The sequence below is a fragment of the Paramormyrops kingsleyae genome, chromosome 4 (assembly GCF_048594095.1).
Source record: "Paramormyrops kingsleyae isolate MSU_618 chromosome 4, PKINGS_0.4, whole genome shotgun sequence".
NCBI classification, from domain to species: domain Eukaryota; kingdom Metazoa; phylum Chordata; class Actinopteri; order Osteoglossiformes; family Mormyridae; genus Paramormyrops; species Paramormyrops kingsleyae.
Window position 1 is genome coordinate 30,128,041 of NC_132800.1, and position 22,262 is coordinate 30,150,302.

A 22,262-nucleotide genomic window follows, 5' to 3' on the forward strand; every position below is an offset into this window, starting at 1 on the left:
CCTTAATCATTGCGCCCCCTGCTGGTTGCGTTTTTGGAATGCTCAAAACTGATAGTTGATGACATCTTTGTGAGAATTAATCCCTGGTCCTTCGGTTCTTCATCCAGAGACTTCTTTGGCTGTAGAACACACCTTGAACACCACAGACGCTTCACATTTAACGGTAGCATTTCCACTGTCATGCTCACGTCTCTTACGTAACCAGAATTTTTTTTACTGGTTTTCACTGCAGAAAAAAATTGATAAAATATTTAAACCTTGAGCTGCCAGTAACCTTTAAATTATTCATTCATACTATCAATAAAAGTGTTCTTTCAGCCAAGCTCCGTTGTTGTATATGAATAAGCGGGACTGGTGAAAATGAATGGGGGGGGGGGGATAATTAGTGAGATGAGTTCAGCACACCTGGGGCTGGGGGTGTGGGTCAGGCAGAGGGCAGCGTCTTGACATGGTGATGAAATTGCCCTGATGTGTCTTAACTCCCCGAGTCTCGTCTCACAATGGGCCATCTTGTTTTTGCTCCATCTTCCACAGAAGCCCCCCCCCCCCCCCACACCCCCCCCCCCACAAAGACAAACTTTTTACTGCTTTGGCGTTTCCCCCAGAGTCGTTTTTTACAATTTGCTACTGGAGCTGTTCGGGTCAAGGGGTTGCTAGGTTCCTGTATCCGAGCCCCTCCCAGGAAAGCCAGGACTTGATCTGGCAGCATACTGTGCTGCGCACTGGCTTTTTTAATATTTTATTTATTTAGCCTTCTAGCTATAAAAAATTCAACGTTATGTACTTGGCAGCATAGAGTAGCGATTCACCTCGAGCACCTCAGTCCCAAAACAGAGCCTCCCGTGGAACATCCACCCCAGGATGCGATCCCGAATTGCCAGTCATCCAACGCTCTTCCTGGGATCACCGTGCCTAGACTGGGTCACCCAGAAACCACCGATTCTCCTCACCGCGTCCCCTGACAAATCTGTTTTACAAATAACTTATTACTTCCTTATAAGCAAAAAAAAGGGTCTTTTTTGATATATGATACGACTTGTATTTGTCTTCTTGCGGTGTCTTCAGTGAAACACGGTGTAACTTTACTGGAAATCCATTTTCAGGTCAGGAAAAAGTCAAGCTGAACCCCTTTCTGCGAGTGTCCCAGGTAAACCTTAAAAGACACATTTAAGAATCGATCGTGTCCAAAGACCGCCGTTGTCAGGTTAGCCATTTATACCCCCGTTTCTGTCCTTCCACTCTCTGTATCTGTGCGCTGCCTGTCATGCTGTGCCCTTGCCGCCGTGTTCTTTCTTCTTGGTCATTTAAAATGTCTTTGTGTGACCTTGAGATCAAAAGCAGCATCCAACACCAATGAGTGACTCCGGAAAACCTGGCCCATGATTGGTGGAAAAAGAGCCGCAAGCGAAGGGGGTGACTGGTGATTGGTAGATTGGAACCATAATACAATAAACCAGTAATCATGAGCATTGTAGACGTGTTGTACTTGGTCTTGCTTGTAGGAGCCTCAAATGGACCAGTCACATTGTCTGCCTGCCTCATATCGTATCTATTGTGCATATTGTGAGGTAACTTTATCTTGCATACATTTACATAGATGCTTCAATTTAAGTAGAAGTCTACAGGCATTTTTAAAGACTGCTATATATTACTTTTCACATTTGCATGTACCATCCACCTTTTTTATAATACTATCATACAGCCTCTTTTATAAGCAGAGCAGGAGGAGCTGTGATTGGCCGCTGCTTCTCACTGGCTCAGCGGGGAGCGAGGTGGCAGACTGTACCATTTCTGCATTACGTAGGGGAAGAATCAGGCAGCTTGAACCATTCCTTGCAGTTGTAATTTGAAGCCGTCGCAGGCCTTTGACGTAGAGAACCCTGCAAAACATGCACGTTGATGGCACTGCGTGTAGCGTGTAGCGTGTAGCGGCGCGGGATACGCCCATGGACCGTAGCTGCACGCGCAGCTCTGTCTACGTACGCTAACCTTACCTCCGCGCAGCCCGGCTAATGTCACTCGTGGGATTAGCTAATTAAAATCTGCCTCTAATTTCTTCTCATACTAAAAAAACCACTAAAGACGTGGCGGCAGATTTTAAAACTTTTAAAAGTTCACCCCCGGGGTTCACAGGGGCTGCTCCGGTCCACGCAGCTTACGTGAGGCCTGTCTGTATGCGGCGATTATACATTCAGATAAATGCCTCTTGGGATGCTGCTTCAAAGGAGGAGAGAGGAGCCTGAAGACTGTCGGGTTTTCTCTGGGGTGGGGGGTGTGTTGGGAGGATGCTGGATGTGAAATCTTTGGCTTGGACTCCTCTGGAGTGGTCGCACCTGCACGTTTGGCCAATATGGGTGCCCCCCCCCCCCGCCCCCCTCAAATTAGGATCCTCTTACAGGGAAGTGCAGCGAGGTGGCAGACTGTACCATTTCTGCATTATGTAGGGGAAGAATCAGGCAGCTTGAACCATTCCTTGCAGTTGTAATTTGAAGCCGTCGCAGGCCTTTGACGTAGAGAACCCTGCAAAACATGCACGTTGATGGCACTGCGTGTAGCGTGTAGCGTGTAGCGGCGCGGGATACGCCCATGGACCGTAGCTGCACGCGCAGCTCTGTCTACGTACGCTAACCTTACCTCCGCGCAGCCCGGCTAATGTCACTCGTGACGCAGCTTACGTGAGGCCTGTCTGTATGCGGCGATTATACATTCAGATAAATGCCTCTTGGGATGCTGCTTCAAAGGAGGAGAGAGGAGCCTGAAGACTGTCGGGTTTTCTCTGGGGTGGGGGGTGTGTTGGGAGGATGCTGGATGTGAAATCTTTGGCTTGGACTCCTCTGGAGTGGTCGCACCTGCACGTTTGGCCAATATGGGTGCCCCCCCCCCCCGCCCCCCTCAAATTAGGATCCTCTTACAGGGAAGTACAGCGAGGTGGCAGACTGTACCATTTCTGCATTATGTAGGGGAAGAATCAGGCAGCTTGAACCATTCCTTGCAGTTGTAATTTGAAGCCGTCGCAGGCCTTTGACGTAGAGAACCCTGCAAAACATGCACGTTGATGGCACTGCGTGTAGCGTGTAGCGTGTAGCGGCGCGGGATACGCCCATGGACCGTAGCTGCACGCGCAGCTCTGTCTACGTACGCTAACCTTACCTCCGCGCAGCCCGGCTAATGTCACTCGTGGGATTAGCTAATTAAAATCTGCCTCTAATTTCTTCTCATACTAAAAAAACCACTAAAGACGTGGCGGCAGATTTTAAAACTTTTAAAAGTTCACCCCCGGGGTTCACAGGGGCTGCTCCGGTCCACGCAGCTTACGTGAGGCCTGTCTGTATGCGGCGATTATACATTCAGATAAATGCCTCTTGGGATGCTGCTTCAAAGGAGGAGAGAGGAGCCTGAAGACTGTCGGGTTTTCTCTGGGGTGGGGGGTGTGTTGGGAGGATGCTGGATGTGAAATCTTTGGCTTGGACTCCTCTGGAGTGGTCGCACCTGCACGTTTGGCCAATATGGGTGCCCCCCCCCCCCGCCCCCCTCAAATTAGGATCCTCTTACAGGGAAGTGCAGTATGGAGACCGGTGTTGTGAAGAGCTGCTGCAAAAATCAATGATTTGTTGGTCTTTTATGCCATTTGGATGAGAGCAGTGTTGCCCGGTTTTGCCCACTGTTCCGGGAGCGGGTTGAACACGCCCCTGCTGAATCGTCAGTGCTTTAAATGACCGAAAAACGTCATCTCCTTCCAGCAGGCCACGCCTCCTTCCGACAGGCCACGCCTCCTTCAGGCAGGCCACGCCTCCTTCCGGAAGGGCCCGCCTGCCGTCAGAAACGGGCGATTCATCGGACACCACCGACTCTGCGAAATGCCAATGAATTTCTGACCAAAGTCATATTAGCGGGCGCCGCGTTGGTGCGACGATCCGAATTCGTTACCTGAATTCCCGTCGCGTTAAACACTCATGTTATCTGCTGCTGAGTTCCCCTCGTTTGCGGACGGCGGGTATAAATTCCCGTCGCAAGCTCTGCTGTCTCTCCTCCCTGCGAAGGGCGCGGTAACGATGGGAGGGAAATCGCGGCAGTCAGTGCTGGTGACGGACACTAATCCTAAGCAAACGTCTTCCAGAAGCCCCTTTCAGGACGAGGACTTCCTGCCTCGATCCTCTTCTGGCGCCTCGGCCCGCACGCCAGCCGATTGGCCGCCTTGCCCGCAGGATGCACCGCCGAGCCCGAACGGAAGCGGCCTGCCCTCCAAGGCGCTTAATTAAGCCATTCATCACACTGGAGATAAAGCAATCTCTCTCCAGCCATATTGGGCCTGTGTAGCATTTTCACAGCTCGTGGGAATAATGAGAGTGGTTCTTAGACACATTGTATTAATTGTTTAATGTGATATGTCTTTTTTATGAAAGGGAACACGCTGTACTGTTAGACAGCGGCTTCCCCTGCCGAATCATACATAATGGATAATATAGGCACTTTTCGAGAAATAAACACGCCTTTGGTTGTACTTATTGCCAGAAATCACCTGCAATTTGGTAAGCATTTTTAAAGAGGGCAGAACAGCCAGTCTGCGGTCTGTAAGGCCCTGTAGTCTAACTGAGGTCTGTCCTGTTAGCCACAATTCCCTTCATTTGCATTTTATGGCATTGTGATGAGGGTCTGATCATGAGCAGCCAGGAAGGGGAGGCCTCATAACTGTGAGCCCATGAACCGGGCTCCCTTGTCCTAAAGCGGAGCGTAATAATGCACAGGAGCTCCTTCATTCACTTAAACCCCCCCGGTGAACAGTAAATAGTCTTTAATAGCCTCCCTGTACCAAGCAGTTTATTTGTTTTTATTTATTTTTTCAGAGTGGTGGTGCAGTGGCTCTCTGGGGGGCGCTGTTGCCTCTCAGCTCTAGAGCCAGTGGTTCGGATCTCTCCCCAGTTTGGCACGTGGAATGTGCGTGTGTGTTTCTGTTTATGAGGTCCCCACAAAGATCTGTGACTGCAGTCAAAAACCTCAAAATGCCAAAAGTCTCCTATTTTGTTTGGTTACTTGTGGTTAAGGTTAGGGCTGGGTAGGGGTTAAGGTCGTCATTGCTGGGATTAGGGTTTTTCCCATTGAAATGAATGGAGAGTCCCCACAAAGATGTGAATATGTGTGTGTGTGTTTGCGTATCTGTGTGTGTGCCCTGTGATGACCTGGCATGCCATCCAGGGTGGTGCCCCCACCTTGCCCCTCCCTGCACAGGCTCCACGTTCCACCATGTCCCTGTACCAGTTGGATGGATGGGTGAAAAGGATGGTAGATAGATGGATGGATTGTTTAAGCGTGTCGACGTACAGCAAAGCTACACTGTGTTGATGTCTATGGCTATATCTCAGAGCTTTATACACGTCCTGCCTATGAAGAAAAGGTCTGTGAGGAAAACCATCTGTAAACTTCATAACCTGACTTTCTGGTAACACTTTGCATATGCACACCTGACGCTATCCGAAAAATATTAATTCACAAAAGAAATGTTAATACGTGTATCTGGGGGGTACTGTGTGCTCTTTGGGGGGGCTACACTAAATATTATCTTGAATAACATTTATAATTAGGGTTAATACTGATAATTAGCTATTAAGAGGGTATTATCTGGAATGATAGACAAGGCCATAGCAATTGAGAGCTTAGCAGAGGTCGCTGTACCTGCTGGAAGTGACTCCCAGCAGGGGGCGCTCACAGGTACACACATTGAGATCACTTTGGGGTCACCTCAGCGCCACGTCTTTCAGCTTAGGACGAGCGGCGCCGTCAAGCCCCAGCCGGAAGGGTTCTGAAGACGTGTTCTAGCTGGCCAGTGGTTTAGCGCCCTTGTTAGAACATTATCACGCTTCCTGATCGCCCGATAGCACCCCCACCAGCTACCCGGCATCCTTTTCTGATTCGCTGCTGCAGGACCGTTCAGAGATGTCCAACTGGTGATATTCAGTAAAGGTACAAACAGCAGATAACATGCTGCAGCACATATTTCTGCAGTGTGTAGTAGATTAGTAGCGCATATTTCTGCAGTGTGTAGTAGACTAGTAGCGCATATTTCTTCAGTGTGTTGTAGACTAGTAGCGCATATTTCTGCAGTGTGTAGTAGACTAGTAGCGCATATTTCTGCAGTCTGTAGTAGACTAGTAGCGCATATTTCTGCAGTGTGTATTAGACGCATAGTGTATATTTCTGCAGTGTGTAGTAGACGCGTAGTGCATATTTCTGCAGTGTGTAGTAGACGCGTAGTGCATATTTCTGCAGTGTGTAGTAGACGCGTAGTGCATATTTCTGCAGTGTGTAGTAGACTAGAGTGCATATTTCTGCAGTGTGTAGTAGACGCGTAGTGCATATTTCTGCAGTGTGTAGTAGACACGTAGTGCATATTTCTGCAGTGTGTAGTAGACGCGTAGTGCATATTTCTGCAGTGTGTAGTAGACGCGTAGTGCATATTTCTTGCACCCCTCTTGTTATGCTGGTCTTAGCATCTGCCGGCGTCTCCCCCTTGTTTTCAGATTGGCCAGTTTAACGTGCGTCTAGGTGGGTGGAGTCATTCACCCCGAAACACTGCACTGCATACCCACCCTGCTGCTCTTCTGGGATGCCCCCTTTCACGTCCACCCAGCCCTCACCATTGCATCGGCACGTGTGACCCGTGCGAGTGCAGCAGTGTTGGAGCTGACTGCAATGGTGAGGACTGTGATGGACTGGTATCCTGTCCAGGGTGTCCCCTGCCCTGTGTCCTGTGATGGACTGGCATCCCGTCCAGGGTGTCCCCTGCCCTGTGTCCTGTGATGGACTGGCATCCCGTCCAGGGTGTCCCCTGCCCTGTGTCCTGTGATGGACTGGCATCCCGTCCAGGGTGTCCCCTGCCCTGTGCCCTGTGACGGACTGGCATCCCATCCAGGGTGTCCCCTGCCCTGTGTCCTGTGATGGACTGGCATCCCATCCAGGGTGTCCCCTGCCCTGTGTCCTGTGATGGACTGGCATCCCGTCCAGGGTGTCCCCTGCCCTGTGCCCTGTGATGGACTGGCATCCCATCCAGGGTGTCCCCTGCCCTGTGTCCTGTGACGGACTGGCATCCCATCCAGGGTGTCCCCTGCCCTGTGTCCTGTGGTGGACTGGCATCCCGTCCAGGGTGTCCCTGTCCTTCCTGGAATAGACTCTAGGCTCATAGTCACTCTGCCTTGGTTAAGTATTTATGAAAAATGGATACATATGATGTATAGTAAGTATACATAGCAGGTTTAAGGTGAGCACAGGAACATGCATCACATTGGCCTGCAGAACATCTTGTATTCTCCTCTCTTACTTAGTTTCCTCAATAAGTGTATTGCTTCTGGAATCTGGCGAGTTGATGGTGATGCTCATGGCTGCATTTCAGACCTTTATTAACATACCAACAGAAAAAGGCTTGTGTTCCTCACTGCTGGCAAACTGAGGAATCGCTTCTGTGAACTCCAGGCTTCCTGGCAACAGCTGGCATATTTATACATGACGCTATCTGAAAATATTAATTGTTAAAATGTTAAATCATGTGTCTAGGAGGTACTGCATGCTCCTTGGAGAGGCTGTGCTAAATATTACCCTGAATAAAATGTATAATACTTACAATTGCTTGTTAGGAAAGTAACATTTTACGGCCGACACATCTTGCCTTAAATACTGGCTTTACCTGTCCCTCTTCTTTTTACTGACTCTGTGTGCTGCTGCAAACCTGCACTTTCCTTCAGGATTAATAAAGTTTATATCTGTCTAATATTTCTTTCTGTCTGTCTCTCTGTCTGTCTGCCTGTCTCTATGTCTAATATTTCTACCTGTATACCTGTGTCTTTTTGTCTTTCTGTTTCTGTCTGTCTGTCTGACCTGCATGTTAGTGTGTGTGTGTTTCTCTCACAAGTCACCAGGCTCCTGTATGTGTGTGTGTGTGTGTTTGTGTGTGTGTTTCTCTCACAAGTCACCAGGCTCCTGTATGTGTGTGTGTGTTTGTGTTTCTCTCACTAGTGACCATGCTCCTATATGTGTGTGTTTCTCTCACTAGTGACCATGCTCCTGTATGTGTGTGTGTGTGTTTGTGTGTGTTTCTCTCACTAGTGACCATGCTCCTGTATGTGTGTGTGTGTTTGTGTGTGTGTTTCTCTCACTAGTCACCAGGCTCCTGTATGTGTGTGTGTGTGTTTGTGTGTGTGTTTCTCTCACTAGTGACCATGCTCCTGTATGTGTGTGTGTGTTTGTGTGTGTGTTTCTCTCACTAGTGACCATGCTCCTATATGTGTGTGTTTCTCTCACTAGTGACCAGGCTCCTGTATGTGTGTGTGTGTGTTTGTGTGTGTGTTTCTCTCACTAGTGACCATGCTCCTGTATGTGTGTGTGTGTGTGTTTGTGTGTGTGTTTCTCTCACTAGTGACCATGCTCCTGTATGTGTGTGTTTCTCTCACTAGTGACCATGCTCCTGTACACCACGTGGAGGGATGCTGTCACAGGAAGGACGCATATTTACCACTCCAGCCCCAAAACTCTTGTTATTCCCAGCCACTGTTGCCGCTTTTCAATGAGCCTCCCGGCCCCCCTTCCCCCCAGTTCCCCCCCCCCCATCTTGCCTTTTTTTTGTGGGAAGCGCAGATGGCTTTAGGAATAAGGGGGCCGAAAAAAGAGGCAGACAGAGGGGCGATTGGGGAGCGGCGGAATTTGGCGGATGGGGAGGTGGGAGGGTCCTTTTGTGATGAAATGTTGCATAAATAATGGCGAGGGGGGGTTGAATTCTCCGTTGCCATGGAGACCTTTGTGCCTGGCTGAACTCCTATTCTTCAGCGCTGCGAGGCTGCCACTAGTCAGGCTTGCGGTTCCTCTAACCGCTCCGAGAATCATTACTGCGGAGAACGCCGAAGGGAAGCATGCTGAAGCTCCAGACGCCGGGCCTCTCCAAACCTGCGTGTCACCCGGAGCATGGTCCATGCGCAGGTAACCGACGGGGATCGGGGTCCATGCGCAGGTAACCGACGGGGATCGGGGTCCATGCGCAGGTAACCGACGGGGATCGGGGTCCATGCGCAGGTAACCGACGGGGATCGGGGTCCATGCGCAGGTATCCGACGGGCATCGGGGTCCATGCGCAGGTAACCGACGGGGATCGGGGTCCATGCGCAGGTATCCGACGGGCATCGGGGTCCATGCGCAGGTAACCGACGGGGATCGGGGTCCATGCGCAGGTAACCGACGGGGATCGGGGTCCATGCGCAGGTAACCGACGGGGATCGGGGTCCAAGCTCAGATAACCGACGGGGATCGGGGTCCATGCGCAGGTAACCGACGGGGATCGGGGTCCATGCGCAGGTAACCGACGGGGATCGGGGTCCAAGCTCAGGTAACCGACGGGGATCGGGGTCCATGCGCAGGTAACCGACGGGGATCGGGGTCCAAGCTCAGGTAACCGACGGGGATCGGGGTCCAAGCGCAGGTAACCGATGGGGATCGGGGGCTAGGGAACAGGTGTTCCTACCACAGGGCAGTGTGGAAAGGCGTCTCTGGTTTCCACGGCTCTGAGCTGGCCGCCCTCTGGAAGTTCTGCACTTTACAGCTCAGCTTCAACTTTGTGGCTGTGGCCGTCATCTGTGAAATTGTGCTCCCTGCACAGTGGTGTGAGTTACGTCTCGGTGCTGAGGCGTTGGCCGGTTTGCTCTGGAAATCCTCGCTCTGTTCCTGATAATTCTGAAGAGACGTGCAGCGACAGGTCGTCAGTGTGTTCAGTCTGGCAGCCTCCTTCCATTTCAGTTCTGCTCGTCCCGGCAGAGCAGAGAGTGCCGTTTCTGTTGCCGGGTGGGGGATCTGCCCGCGAGATTGCCGTCGCCTGTATTTGGTCAGAAAGGCACCAGCCGTTCTTCTGCCTGCCGGGCCGGCTTCATTACGAACGGGACCCAGAGGCGACCTGCGCGGATTCTTCATTCCCCAAGTTGAACTTAATCTGTCTGTGTTGTAGTCCAGTGACTCTGTGTTCCAGGCTGGGGACTTTGCTAGCAATATGGAGCTGGGCAGGCGAGTTTGGGGGCTGGCCCCCATTACCCCCCCGACCTTGTGTCTGCGTCAAGCTGACTGATTGCTGCCCTTGCGCTCAGTAGAATCTCGTGCGATGCCCATGTTAATTTCATAGTAAATGTCTAGCGATTCTCGCCTCAAGGAGTCTCAGAATGACACCTGTCGGCTCTGTTGATGCCAAAGAGAATCAATTTAACAGCTTTCCAGAATAACTAAATGTGACACACGTAAATGTTCATGCTAAATATGGGAGGTTCATGCTAAATATGGGAGGTTCATGCTAAATATGGGAGGTTCATGATAAATATGGGAGGTTCATGCTCAATATGGGAGGTTCATGCTCAATATGGGAGGTTCATGCTCAATATGGGAGGTTCATGCTCAATATGGGAGGTCGCTTAAGAATACAAATATTTGAAATGATCATGCAGTACTGAACCATCTGCTAAAGAAAATTAATGCAAATGTGAATTTGAATAAAAAGTCAAGTAAAAAGGGTGGGACATCATGATCTCACTTAGCTTGAGTAATACAGGTAAATGGCTCAATAAAAAAAATGACTCAGTGGTGTAATGACTGTCCTGGGGGGTACAGCCTGTGTGAAAACATTTAAAATGGACTTATCTGGTCTTTGTTAACACTTTTTGTCACCCAAGATAATGTTAAAAAGTCTCTGGGTGAAGTTTTAGGCTGCGGTAACTCCCCCAGACCCAGACCGGGATGAGCGGTTAAAAGATGGGTAGATGGATAAAAGTTCATTGTGAAAACTGGGGGCTGTGAAGTGATCCTACAGATTTCGAGGCGCGCTCTCCTGTGGAGCTGCCATCATGGTGACGCCGGGCTGAAACCCCTGTAACCCAGGCCCCTAGGAGAGAGAGAGTGCGTGTGAGTTGGCAGTAAGGTGAGAACCCCTCCCCCCTCAATACACGCCCAGAGGTCCTGACCTTGTGGAGATTTTCTCCTGACTTGCTGTAATTGTGCCACTGAGTATCCTTGACTCTGTGCCTGTACTGCTGAGTATCTTCGATGTGCTGATCTGGTGCTTGTGCTGCTAAGTATCCCTGATGCCTGTGCTGCTGAGTATCCCCGACGAGCTGACTCGGCGTCTGTGCTGCTAAATATCCCTGACCTAGTGCAGTGCCTGTGCCACTGAGTATCACCGACACGCTGACCCAGTACCTGTGCTGCTGAGTATCCCCGACGAGCTGACCCGGCGTCTGTGCTGTTAAATATTCCTGACCCAGCGCCTGTGCTGCTGAATATCCCTGACCTAGTGCAGTGCCTGTGCCACTGAGTATCACCGACATGCTGACCCAGTACCTGTGCTGCTGAGTATCCCCGACGAGCTGACCCAGCGTCTGTGCTGCTAAATATCCCTGACCCAGTGCAGTGCCTGTGCCACTGAGTATCACCGACACGCTGACCCAGTACCTGTGCCGCTGAGTATCCCCAATGCTTTGACCCTGTGCCTGTGCCGCCAAGTATCCCCCACACGCTGAACTGACGCTTATGCCGCTGAGTATTCCCGAAGCGCTGACCCAGCGCCTGTGCTATTGAGTATCCCTGACTGGCAGCTGTGCCGCTGAGTATCTGACACCTGTGCTGCTGAGTGTCTGACACCTGTGCTGCTGAGTGTCACCAACATGTTGACCCAGCACCTGTGCCGCTGAGTGTTTCCGACATACAAACCCGATGCCCGTGCCACCGAGTATCCCCAACATAACGACCTGGCGTCTGTGCTGCTGAGTTTATCCCACACGCTAACCCTGCACCAGTGCTGCTGAGTATCCCTGACACGCTGATCTGGTGCCTGTGCCGCTGAGTATCCCTGACCCTGTACCACTGAGTATTCCCTGATGCAGTGATCCGGTGCCTGTGCCGCAGAGTATTCCTGACCCGGTGCCTGTGTTGCTGAGTATCCTTGAAGTGCTGACCTGGTGCCTGTACCACTCAGTATCCCTGATCCGGTGCCTGTGCCACTGAGTATCCCTGAAATGCTGACCTGGTGCCTGTGCTGCTGAGTATCCCTGACCCGGTGCCTGTATCACTGAGTATCCCAGATCCGGTGCCTGTGCTGCTGAGTATCCCTGATCCGGTGCCTGTGCTGCTAAGTATCCCTGATCCGATGCCTGTGCCACTGAGTATCCCTGAAATGTTGACCTGGTGCCTGTGCTGCTGAGTATCCCTAACCCGGTGTCTGTGTTGCTGAGTATTCCTGACCCGGTGCCTGTGCCACTGAGTATCCCTGACCCGGTGTCTGTGCTGCTGAGTATCCCTGACCCGGTGTCTGTGCTGCTGAGTATCCCCGATGCACTGACCCGGCGCCTGTGCCTCTGAATATCCCTGACGCACTGACCCGGCGCCTGTGCTGTACTTTGCATGCAGGAGCTGCAGTTTGAGCGCCTGACGAGGGAGCTGGAGGCGGAGCGGCAGATTGTGGCCAGCCAGCTGGAGCGATGCAAGCTGGGCTCTGAGACTGGCAGCATGAGCAGTATTAGGTGGGTACAGCACGTGTGTGTGTGCGTGTTTGTGTGAGTGTGCATGTATGTGTGTGTGTACACATGTGCATGTTTGTGTGTGCATGTGAAGATGTGTATGTGTACGCATGAACATGTGCACTCGGATGGAGCGTCTCTTCTGAGGGCGCGGTGGGGTGCCCATGCACAGTGGGAGGGTGTGTTGGTGGGTGACTGTTGCCCGGCAACCGGGTCTATGGGAAGACCCCCGGGGGAGCTGGGGTGACCCAAGGTGGTTTTCCAGACACAAAGAGCAGGTTGTCAGTGGTCCCCAGAGAGCCGGGTCGGGGGGGTTGGTGGAGGATTAGGCTTCTGGATGCGCCACACCTGCAGCGTCCCCCCGGCGGTCAGAGCACAGGGGGGGGGGGGGGTGCTTTATGGGCAGACAGAAGATTAGCACCAAGTGTCAGCTGTGGGAAGGCGGGGGCGGTGATGACAGGGGTGACACGGAGTGCACTGTGTGTCCCGCCAGCGGCCGCTCTCACACTGCACTCTGCCAGCCCAGATTTACTGCCATGCTGATCAAAACTGAAACGTAAACAGGCCAGGAAATTGGAAATTCATTACGTGGACTAATTACTTGTAATTATCAGTCAGAAATTATTAGGTTATTAAGGCCTTGTTTTGTCTAGCGTTGAGTGAGTGTTGTAAACAGGACTGAACGGCATCGTCACCTGAAAGTGTTTTTTTTTGGCCAGCTTGGGGGAGTGGTGGTAGTTTACAGGGGGTGTATTTTTGTGGGGGATGGGGGGGGGGTTCAACAGAGCCACCCTGTGGTATTTCCTTATTCAGTCACTGGCTCCTGCGTGTGACTTGAACTCTGGAAGAGACTTATGCATAAGTAAGGAAACTATTAGCATGGCTTTTTTGATTTCGCATATAAGATGCGTGAGGGATTCCCCTTTGTTGATCTGAGGGGGGAGCGGGGACAGCAGAGCCGATATTCCTGGAACTTCCAGATCCCTCTGGGCCTGTCTGTCAGCGAGGCTGCTAGCAAAGCGAGTTTTCAGCCGGAAGGAGGGATTTTCCACCAGGAAAGAGGAACAAAAATGCATTAAATGTCTCCCTCCACATGGAGGTGCCTTAAAAGCCCTCAGATGGGGGCGGGGGGCTTGACTGCGGGGGTACGGCATGTTGCTGCGAACCTGAGGCTTTGCCGCGCAGCATCTCGGACTCTGCAATCCGAGATGCTGCACGGGGGTTAGGGCAAAGCCGCTACACCTCTGCCCATTCCACTCAATTTTTTAGTAGCAAACGCTTAATAAAATGATTCATAATTCATAACAAAACTTAATTTGTGTTGGCTGGAATTATTAAAAATTCACACGCCTGTTATTCATTTACAGTTTCCCTCAGCTTAATAATATGGAGATTGTTCTGGAAACGGTCGTGTCACTAAATGGCTGGGAGGGCTGGCAGGTAACCGGGCTGCAGTGCTTTACACTTAACACAGAAATAATGGCGTTGCCCTCTAGGGGGTGCTCACGCCTCCCTTTTTATGCTTCTGTTCTATATTTCTAATTACCACCGTTAATCTGTTTGCCATGTTGCCCAAAGATGTTCGATTCAGGCTGAAATGTGACTTAACTGGAACGTGGCCAGAATGCTTCCCCAGGAGTTAATCTTGTGCCAGTTTGCTTGCCTAAGTTCCCTCTCCAGGATCCGCGCCACGTTCCCGTCAAATTCCGGGTCCGGTCTCGTCATCTGGTGTTCCGCCAAGGGGCAGCCCTGGCTTCCCCCCCCCCCCGCCCGCCCCACGTCTGAGCATGCCTGGAAGTCAGAGGAGACCTTGGTTGGGCGGGGTTTCTGTAGCTAACCCCCGCCATGCCAGCTGCGACGTGACCTCGGAGAGACGCTTGTGGCCTTTGGACAGAGGCTCTGCACCCCCCACCCCGGCTTCCGGAAGCCCTCAGAAGTCAGCACAGTGTGTCTTCTAGCAGCCGCTGCTGTGGGGGCCCTCTTCCATCCCGTCACGATGTGTCGAGCCTCCGGTCGGCCATTCTGGGCTGAGACGCAGTCCTGCTAATTAGAAACATCGCCGTCCGTAGTTTTAACCATGTCGGAGTCTGACGCTCCTCGCTCGTGTCTGAAGAGGAGTGAAAATAAGCCGCTGGTTATTTTTACCAGAGTGGCTTTTTATTTGTTTGCCGTAGACATTTCATACCTGTCAGTCCTCCTAGATGGAGTGCGGCGCTGGGCTATGACTCACCCGGCACGCCAGACAGCCGAAATGTCGGCCCGCGCCCCCCAACCCGGGCGGGGGATCACAGGTGACTGGAGCATGCGGGCTGATTGATCGTCGTCCTCTCCAGCATGAATGATTACGTTTTTTTAAGTGGCAGGTCCCCGTGCAGCATGTTGGTGCTTCATGTCAGTAAAATGTACGTTTTATATTTCTAAATGATGCGTTTTGCGTTTAGTTCACGCCACTAGTGCGCTAGGGGAACCGCCGAAACACCTGTAAAGCTGAAGAGTGCCAGGACGATCCGCTCATCCATTCTCCATGACCGCCTTCCAACCGAGGGTCACCATGAGCCAGGGAGCTGTAGTAGGACATTTGCGTGGGGCCCTGGGGTTTGGGAGCCCCTGCTGGCCGCAAATAGTTACTACACTAAATATGAAATAATCCTGTTCCTTACTTAGGAGATGCTGAATCAGCATTTTATGCTAACAAACTAGCTATGTTCCTTTGACTCTACTCACTAGCTATTTTGATTTAGATTTTCAACCATCTTGGGGTGGGGGGGGGGGGAGTGGGTTACCATGTGGGGGGCCGGGGGGGCAGCACAACAAGCAGGCCGGCATTTGGTAGAATTTTCCATTGGCCCAGCCAAGTCTTTGTGTGACACTGCATGCGGCCACCAGTGGTGGAAAAAGTACTCAATTTCCATACTTAAGTACAAGTACAGATACCACCCCAAAAAGTTACTAATTATAGTACTTTACTAAAGTAAATGTCATCCAGTAAAATACTACTCAATTTTTTTTTTTAGTATGTAAAAAGTACTATAATCTATTGATCTATTGAAAGTTATTTTAAATTTCACCCAAGACACTGATTTGAATGTAGTTTTGAAAATCACAGTGCATCATAATAAAGAAAACTCCAGAGGATAATCGGATCCTTTCTTTATGTTCAGAAAAGGTGGTGAAACAGGCTGGCTTTGCAGGCGCAGATTAGCGAAATGCCTTTTTATTCTGCGGGAAATAACAGATCGATCTATGGGCCAGATTTAATAATGAATTATAAACATTTTGCGGGCCGGTGCTTTGAGACCTCTTAGAAGGGGAGAATGAGCTGACAGAATCCCTTGTCCTGCTCTACGGAGGACGCTGATCGCTCAGTGCAGTCGCCATTATATCAGTGCAGCTCTGGTGCTGCTGACTTTAAATACTGATGAAGTTAAAGTATCGCACAGTAGTCTCGCATTGTTAATTGATATCGTGCATTTCAACATATTGTTTGTTCCATCTTCATATTAGATAGTATGTAATACAAAATAATAATAAAAATAAAGAAAGAAAAATGTTGCTCAATAATCGTGGGAGGAAATTACAATCTCTACTTTGGAAAAAAATGATGATTCACATTCTATCCAGAATTGTGCAGCCCTATTTAGTTGTGCTGCATTTAACAGTATGCGTATATACAGTATCTGTAATTGGGGGAGTAACAAGGGTCGCGCAGAATGTATTAAAAGTAATGCAGTGATGTGGGGTGGCACAGTGGTGCAGTGGCTAGCACTGTCGCCTCACACCTCTGGGACCTAATATTTGTACTTGATTACACCTCTGGCAGCCACACAGTAAGAGACAGGAAGTACACAATCCAGTGTTCTGATTGGCCCTTGGTCAGCTGACCTCCGGCGGCTATGTGGCTGTGGCTGGTGTTCCTGCAGAGAGGTACAGGAGCAGTAAGAACTGCAAAGAGATGCTGAGCAGCCCGTCTCTGCCTCCTCTGCTGATCTCTGTATGGAAAGTGCTTTGGGGGGGGGGGGGTGCAACGGAGGTGCTGAGTTTGCTGTCCCCTGATGAAAATGTGTCTCCTGTTGACAGGGTGGCTCTGGCTGAGCACCTGAGCAGATGGTTGATGGTCTTAGACCTTCAGTTTTTTTTCCTGGTCTGTTTGGTCTTTCATTCTTGTTTCTATGGCAGCGCTCATACAAATAGCTAATATCGATATATCCATACCATACACAAATAGCTAATATCGATATATCCTTACCATACACAAATAGCTAATATCGATATATCCTTACCATACACAAATAGCTAATATCGATATATCCATACCATACACAAATAGCTAATATCGATATATCCATACCATACACAAATAGCTAATATCGATATATCCATACCATACACAAATAGCTAATATCGATATATCCATACCATACACAAATAGCTAATATCGATATATCCTTACCATACACAAATAGCTAATATCGATATATCCTTACCATACACAAATAGCTAATATCGATATATCCATACCATACACAAATAGCTAATATCGATATATCCTTACCATACACAAATAGCTAATATCGATATATCCTTACCATACACAAATAGCTAATATCGATATATCCATACCATACACAAATAGCTAATATCGATATATCCTTACCATACACAAATAGCTAATATCGATATATCCTTACCATACACAAATAGCTAATATCGATATATCCTTACCATACACAAATAGCTAATATCGATATATCCATACCATACACAAATAGCTAATATCGATATATCCTTATGCGTATGGAGTTCCGGCTGCCCGGCGGATGCGACCTCAAAGCAGTAGGGGTGTTGGGCTCGCACTTGTGTGCTGCTCTAACTCGAAGCCCTTTGTGTGGCTTTAGGAAACCCCGTAGAAGGTTTCCATGGTGTCTAGCTTACTATCAGGTGACTGTCATCTGCAAGGTCTTTAAGGCTGTTATTCACATTCACTGATCTGAGACTACATTTTACCTTTATGGCAAAATACTATGAGGCCTGCATTTAATAATAATAGCTTAAAGAAACAAAGCTTTATGTTCTTAGTTACTGATGTGGATGGGTGCTCCTTCCTGAGATGTAGATGTTTCGGGTTGACTTGGCCCTGAACTTCTCCCGCGCGCTCAGCTCGATCTCTGACCTTGTATATTTTCTGTGATATGATGTCACTTCTTTGTTAGACAGCACGCTCGGACTGAACTGGTCTAGACGGCGAACCCCGGGTCCACGGGTGCTAGGCGGTCACCATGGCGAGGGTCAGGCCGGGCCGAGAGGGTAGCAGGGTCACCGCTGATTGGCCGCGGCAGACGGGGAGGGGCGGGGCCTCCGAGGGAGCGGCGGAGAAAAGCCGGCAGACGGATCGGCTGCCAGCTCAGCGGAAGACACACTACTGTCCTGGCAAAGGCATCTGCTTCGCGTCTTTCTGGCCGAATCTGTACTTACCGCATGCCGCTTGCCTTACAGATATATTTACGCAGCCATTGAAACTGTAAATAAATTATTATGTTATTCAGTGGGGAAATCATTCAAGAGGCACTTAAAACTCTCGTTCGCGGGCATCTTCCATGGGATGCATTTTAAAAAGCTAATTTCGATGTCACGTAAAGTTCAAGTCAGACGCTACATGAAATCGCCTGCCACGGGGAATGTGAAACGTGTAATATTACCGTAAGAGTTGCATTCGGTTGTCATGGCAAAATGCAGGTACAATTTTACAAATGAATGCACAAGTAACAAGAGCAGGGAAGAGTCACACATAAACTGGTAATTTGATGCCACTTTCCTTAGGATGTCAAAATCGGCAAAAAAACAGGAGCTAAAAATTGAAAGATTTTAAAAGAATGAGGTAATCTTTCTTTCTTTAAAAAAACAGCCAAGCTAATTGACACTGCGGACACAAGAGGCCAAATCCCCCATTACTGGATCGCCAAAAATACCTGATTCCTTGCTAAAGTTTAACTGTAAAGCTGTCTGCCATCGCCTGTGGTCTCCATCATCAGCACACGTAACTTTACTAAGTGGATAAAATAAGGTGTTTATCATCTGTTGTTTTTTTTTTGCATCTCGGAATCGTCCTGCTTGGACTGTCCTGTCATCTGGCATTCAGTTAAAGGGACAAGAAAAGAATGTGAGGACGTTTGAAGGTGCCTCTTAGGAGCAGTGAGGTCATTTCCTTAAACGGCGAGCGCGTGGGACTCGGTAATGAGTTTGTGGGCTTTGTGCTGGGATGAAGAATGGCCGATCCGGTCGTCTCTCGTCGGTCGAGCCAGCGCCGCTCCGGTCGTCTCTCGTCGGTCTAGCCAGCGGCTCGCTAGCGGTCACGCAAACACACACAGGCAGTCTTTTTCAATTAGACGCACAGCAGAGCCAAACAGGGTGCGTGATGTAAGGCCAGAGCATTTAAAAAGACTTTAGGCTTTACATCAAAGGGCTGCCTGGGACAATCTGCGCTCCATAATATCAATCTGCTCTTCTCCTTTTCTCCTATGGACGACACTGCGTTGGGTTTTAAGCCATGGAGGACGTGCTGTGTGATATTCCTCTGTTTGAATTCGCATGAAGGATGTTAAGGGCATCGGGGTCTTTCGTGGGGGTCCTGGAGCCCATTTTGGTAGGGCTGGGGGCACAAAATCGTCTTTTTGTTTCTCTACTGTTTTAGCCCCCCCCATTTAACCCCTTACTCACCACAATGTCACCTTATTCCTCCTGTGGACCTGAGGCTCGATTACCTCAGAAATGATCTCGTAACGCTCAGGCTTCCCGCGTGACACTTTAATTGTGCTGATGGATGGAGGGAGATGCTTTTGGTGCGGTCTGGGGGAGGGGGGGGGGCTGCATTATTACATAGAGAAGGTCAAAGTCCAGAATGAGATACAGAAGCCATGGCGACCAGCTCACCGTACCACGATGTCACCACAGCCGCACGAAGCGTGTTTGGCCAATTAGCATGCAGATGAGGCCGCGTTCGCTGATGTCCTTCTGTGTGACACGGTAGCTGCGTCGCCAGCGGACTTCAGGGGACAGGGTCACGTGTGATGGATAAGGTTTCCGTCGTCGGGTTGAAGATGAGGAGCTGCTCTGAGGGAGTACAGCGCCCCCTGATGACGATCCCTCTGTCTGGGGGGGCAGAGTCGGCAGAGTGATGTCACCGTCGGTCTCCTAAGCAAGACCCCTAACCCCCAGTTGCTCTGGGGAACGTCTGTCCCTGCTTTCTCAAAAAAAGTACGTCGCTTTGGCTAAAATACGTGAAATGTGCAAATGTACAGGAGGAGGGGCAGTGTATATAAGAGCGCGCTGTGTCGTGTCTGGCAGCTAGATGGCAGCGCCACGCCCCCGGCTGATGGGGTTGGGTCACACTACAGCAGGTGCTTCGCTGGGCCGGATCGGGGCCGGCTCCGGTCTCACTTCAGTGCCGCGCTTTGATTAAAGTGGCCTGCAGTGTCCCAGCCTCCGCCTCGCAAGCCCATGACTGAGCTGCTTACCTTGGGCAGGACAGCAGAGGCTTGATTTCCTGCCATGGATCTCATATCTGCCGAGGGAGACGACATTCAGGACACACAAAGCGTCCGCCCGGGCTTTTCATGTCTGTCTATGAAAGCATTGTGTGCCGTCGCTGTATTTCCATTTTAACGAATTCCAGCAGACACATTTCCATGTCTGCCAATAAATCAAACGGATATGGTGTTTATAGAAGGAAACAAAAATTCAGTCAGTTGCAGACAGCACTTTTGTAGTTGATTCACAGCCATAAGCGATTTGATCGCGGTGAATCAAAGCCCTGTGGGCCCGAGCCCAACTAAATCAGCGGCCTGCACCAATCGCATACCCGAGCCTGGCTAAATCAGCGGGCTGCACCAATTGTGTTCCCAAACTCGGCTAAATCAGCGGGCTGCACCAATTGCGTTCCCAAACTCGGCTAAATCAGCGCCCTGCACCAATCGTGTGCCCGAGCCCGGCTAAATCAGCGGGCTGCACCAATTGCGTTCCCAAACTCGGCTAAATCAGCGCCCTGCACCAATCGTGTGCCCGAGCCCGGCTAAATCAGCGGGCTGCACCAATTGCGTTCCCAAACTCGGCTAAATCAGCGCCCTGCACCAATCGTGTGCCCGAGCCCGGCTAAATCAGCGGGCTGCACCAATTGCGTTCCCGAGCTCGGCTAAATCAGCGGGCTGCACCAATCGCATAGCCGAGCCTGGCTAAATCAGCGGGCTGCACCAATCACGTTTGACTCATTAGGGGAAAACCGCAGCAAAAACAAAAGATAAACAAGGACACAGCAAACTCGGTAGCAGCTCTTGATTTATGGCACATAGAGGGAAACGGACTCTCAGCATTATTCCCTGTTTGATTCGGAGCCAGCTGGACACGGCACTGCCTGGGTCTTGCTTCAGCCAATTAGAGTGGCCCGTTCTGAGCGGAGAAGCACAGAGAGCACTGAGCTGTGACAGCGGCATTTCCACGAACCCAGTGCCAGCCATCGCAGTGCAGCACACAAACTCCCAAGTCTCTTTTTACTTATTCAGTGACACAAAATTTGGAGAGAAAGCAGAGTCAGATAATCCCAGGAGTACCTGGATTTGAGGACCTTGCTCAGGGGCCCAGTGGTGGCAGCAGTGCGCCGACCCTGGGATTTGAAGCGGCGACCTTCTGATCCCAGGAGCAGCGTCCTGACCCGGCAGAATTCTCATCACCTCCTTTGGGCTTCTTTAACCAACAATACTAAGGATCCCCCAGAAAAACATTTTAAATGAATGTATGTCAGCTTCACTGGAAAGTGGGAAGTGTCTTTATGCTCATATTGTCAGAGTTTGGAGAGATTTTAGACCTATTAGTGCTTTATTTCAGTCTGTAAAAGGGCCTTGTCATTAGGCTGGTATTTCTCACACTCTGTCATCCTGGCTCTCTCTCTACATGCTGTTCTGTCGTGTCGCTCTGAAGTTGAGTCCAGGGCTCATGCCAGCAGAATTAACTGGCTTGGAACAGTTATAAACGCGACCAGCTGAAACCGATGTCTGTCACTGGCTCCGAGCGGTCGGCCTCAACAGAAAGTGTCAGTCCTTCAAAAAGCCGGCAAAATGGCGGAAGAGAGGAAACGTGCGTGTTTTGCTGGGTGAACCCTAAACGGATTCACCCGGTTAAGATCCAGGGAGAGCGAGTGGGGGCGGGTGTGGAGGCTGGTATTAAAACCTGCTCCTGGCACAGGTGCTGTGGACACCTGCCTGCTGGCCCCCCTGCACACGACGCATTCTGATTGGTCAGACCTGACTGGCGCTGATTGACGGCTTGGCGTTCCACATGGTCCCAGTATACCTCTGCTTTCTGCCAGACTGTGGAGGGGTAACCAAGCAGTAAAAAGCAGCTTATTACACACACACACACACGTGCACACACACCATAATGCCATAGACCCCAGCACTATACCCTAAGCCCTAACACTGCACCATAAAACCTAACACTACGCCATAAACCCAGAGAGGACCCCACTTGGGGAGGGCCGCAGAGGCGCCTGATTCGCATGGGACTTTACTGCAGCAACAGTGAGGCCAAACCCAGGAACTCCAGACTATTTAAGATTACTTACTGTGGCAAACAGTGTACAGTAGGTCATGTGTTCACCTTGTCTTATTCTTCCTAAGTACACCTTCTCTGTGAACGTGTCACCTACCAGACGTGGCTTACGTGTGACTTTCATCACGCGCTGAGAGC

The 22,262-nt window shown here is 50.3% G+C and overlaps 1 protein-coding gene across 3 annotated transcripts in view; it reads left to right on the forward strand.

Annotated features, from left to right (window-relative positions):
• Positions 1-22,262, forward strand: part of LOC111835418 (catenin delta-2-like) — a 191,406-nt gene that overhangs the window by 51,699 nt on the left and 117,445 nt on the right. For 2 of the 3 annotated variants that reach the window (XM_072711094.1, XM_072711095.1), the window contains exon 3: positions 12,418-12,530. In XM_072711094.1, coding sequence (XP_072567195.1) covers positions 12,418-12,530 — 113 coding nt within the window. Of the gene's footprint in view, positions 1-8,830; positions 8,962-12,417; positions 12,531-22,262 lie in introns of those variants that run through there. The other variant, XM_072711096.1, reaches the window with a different exon arrangement.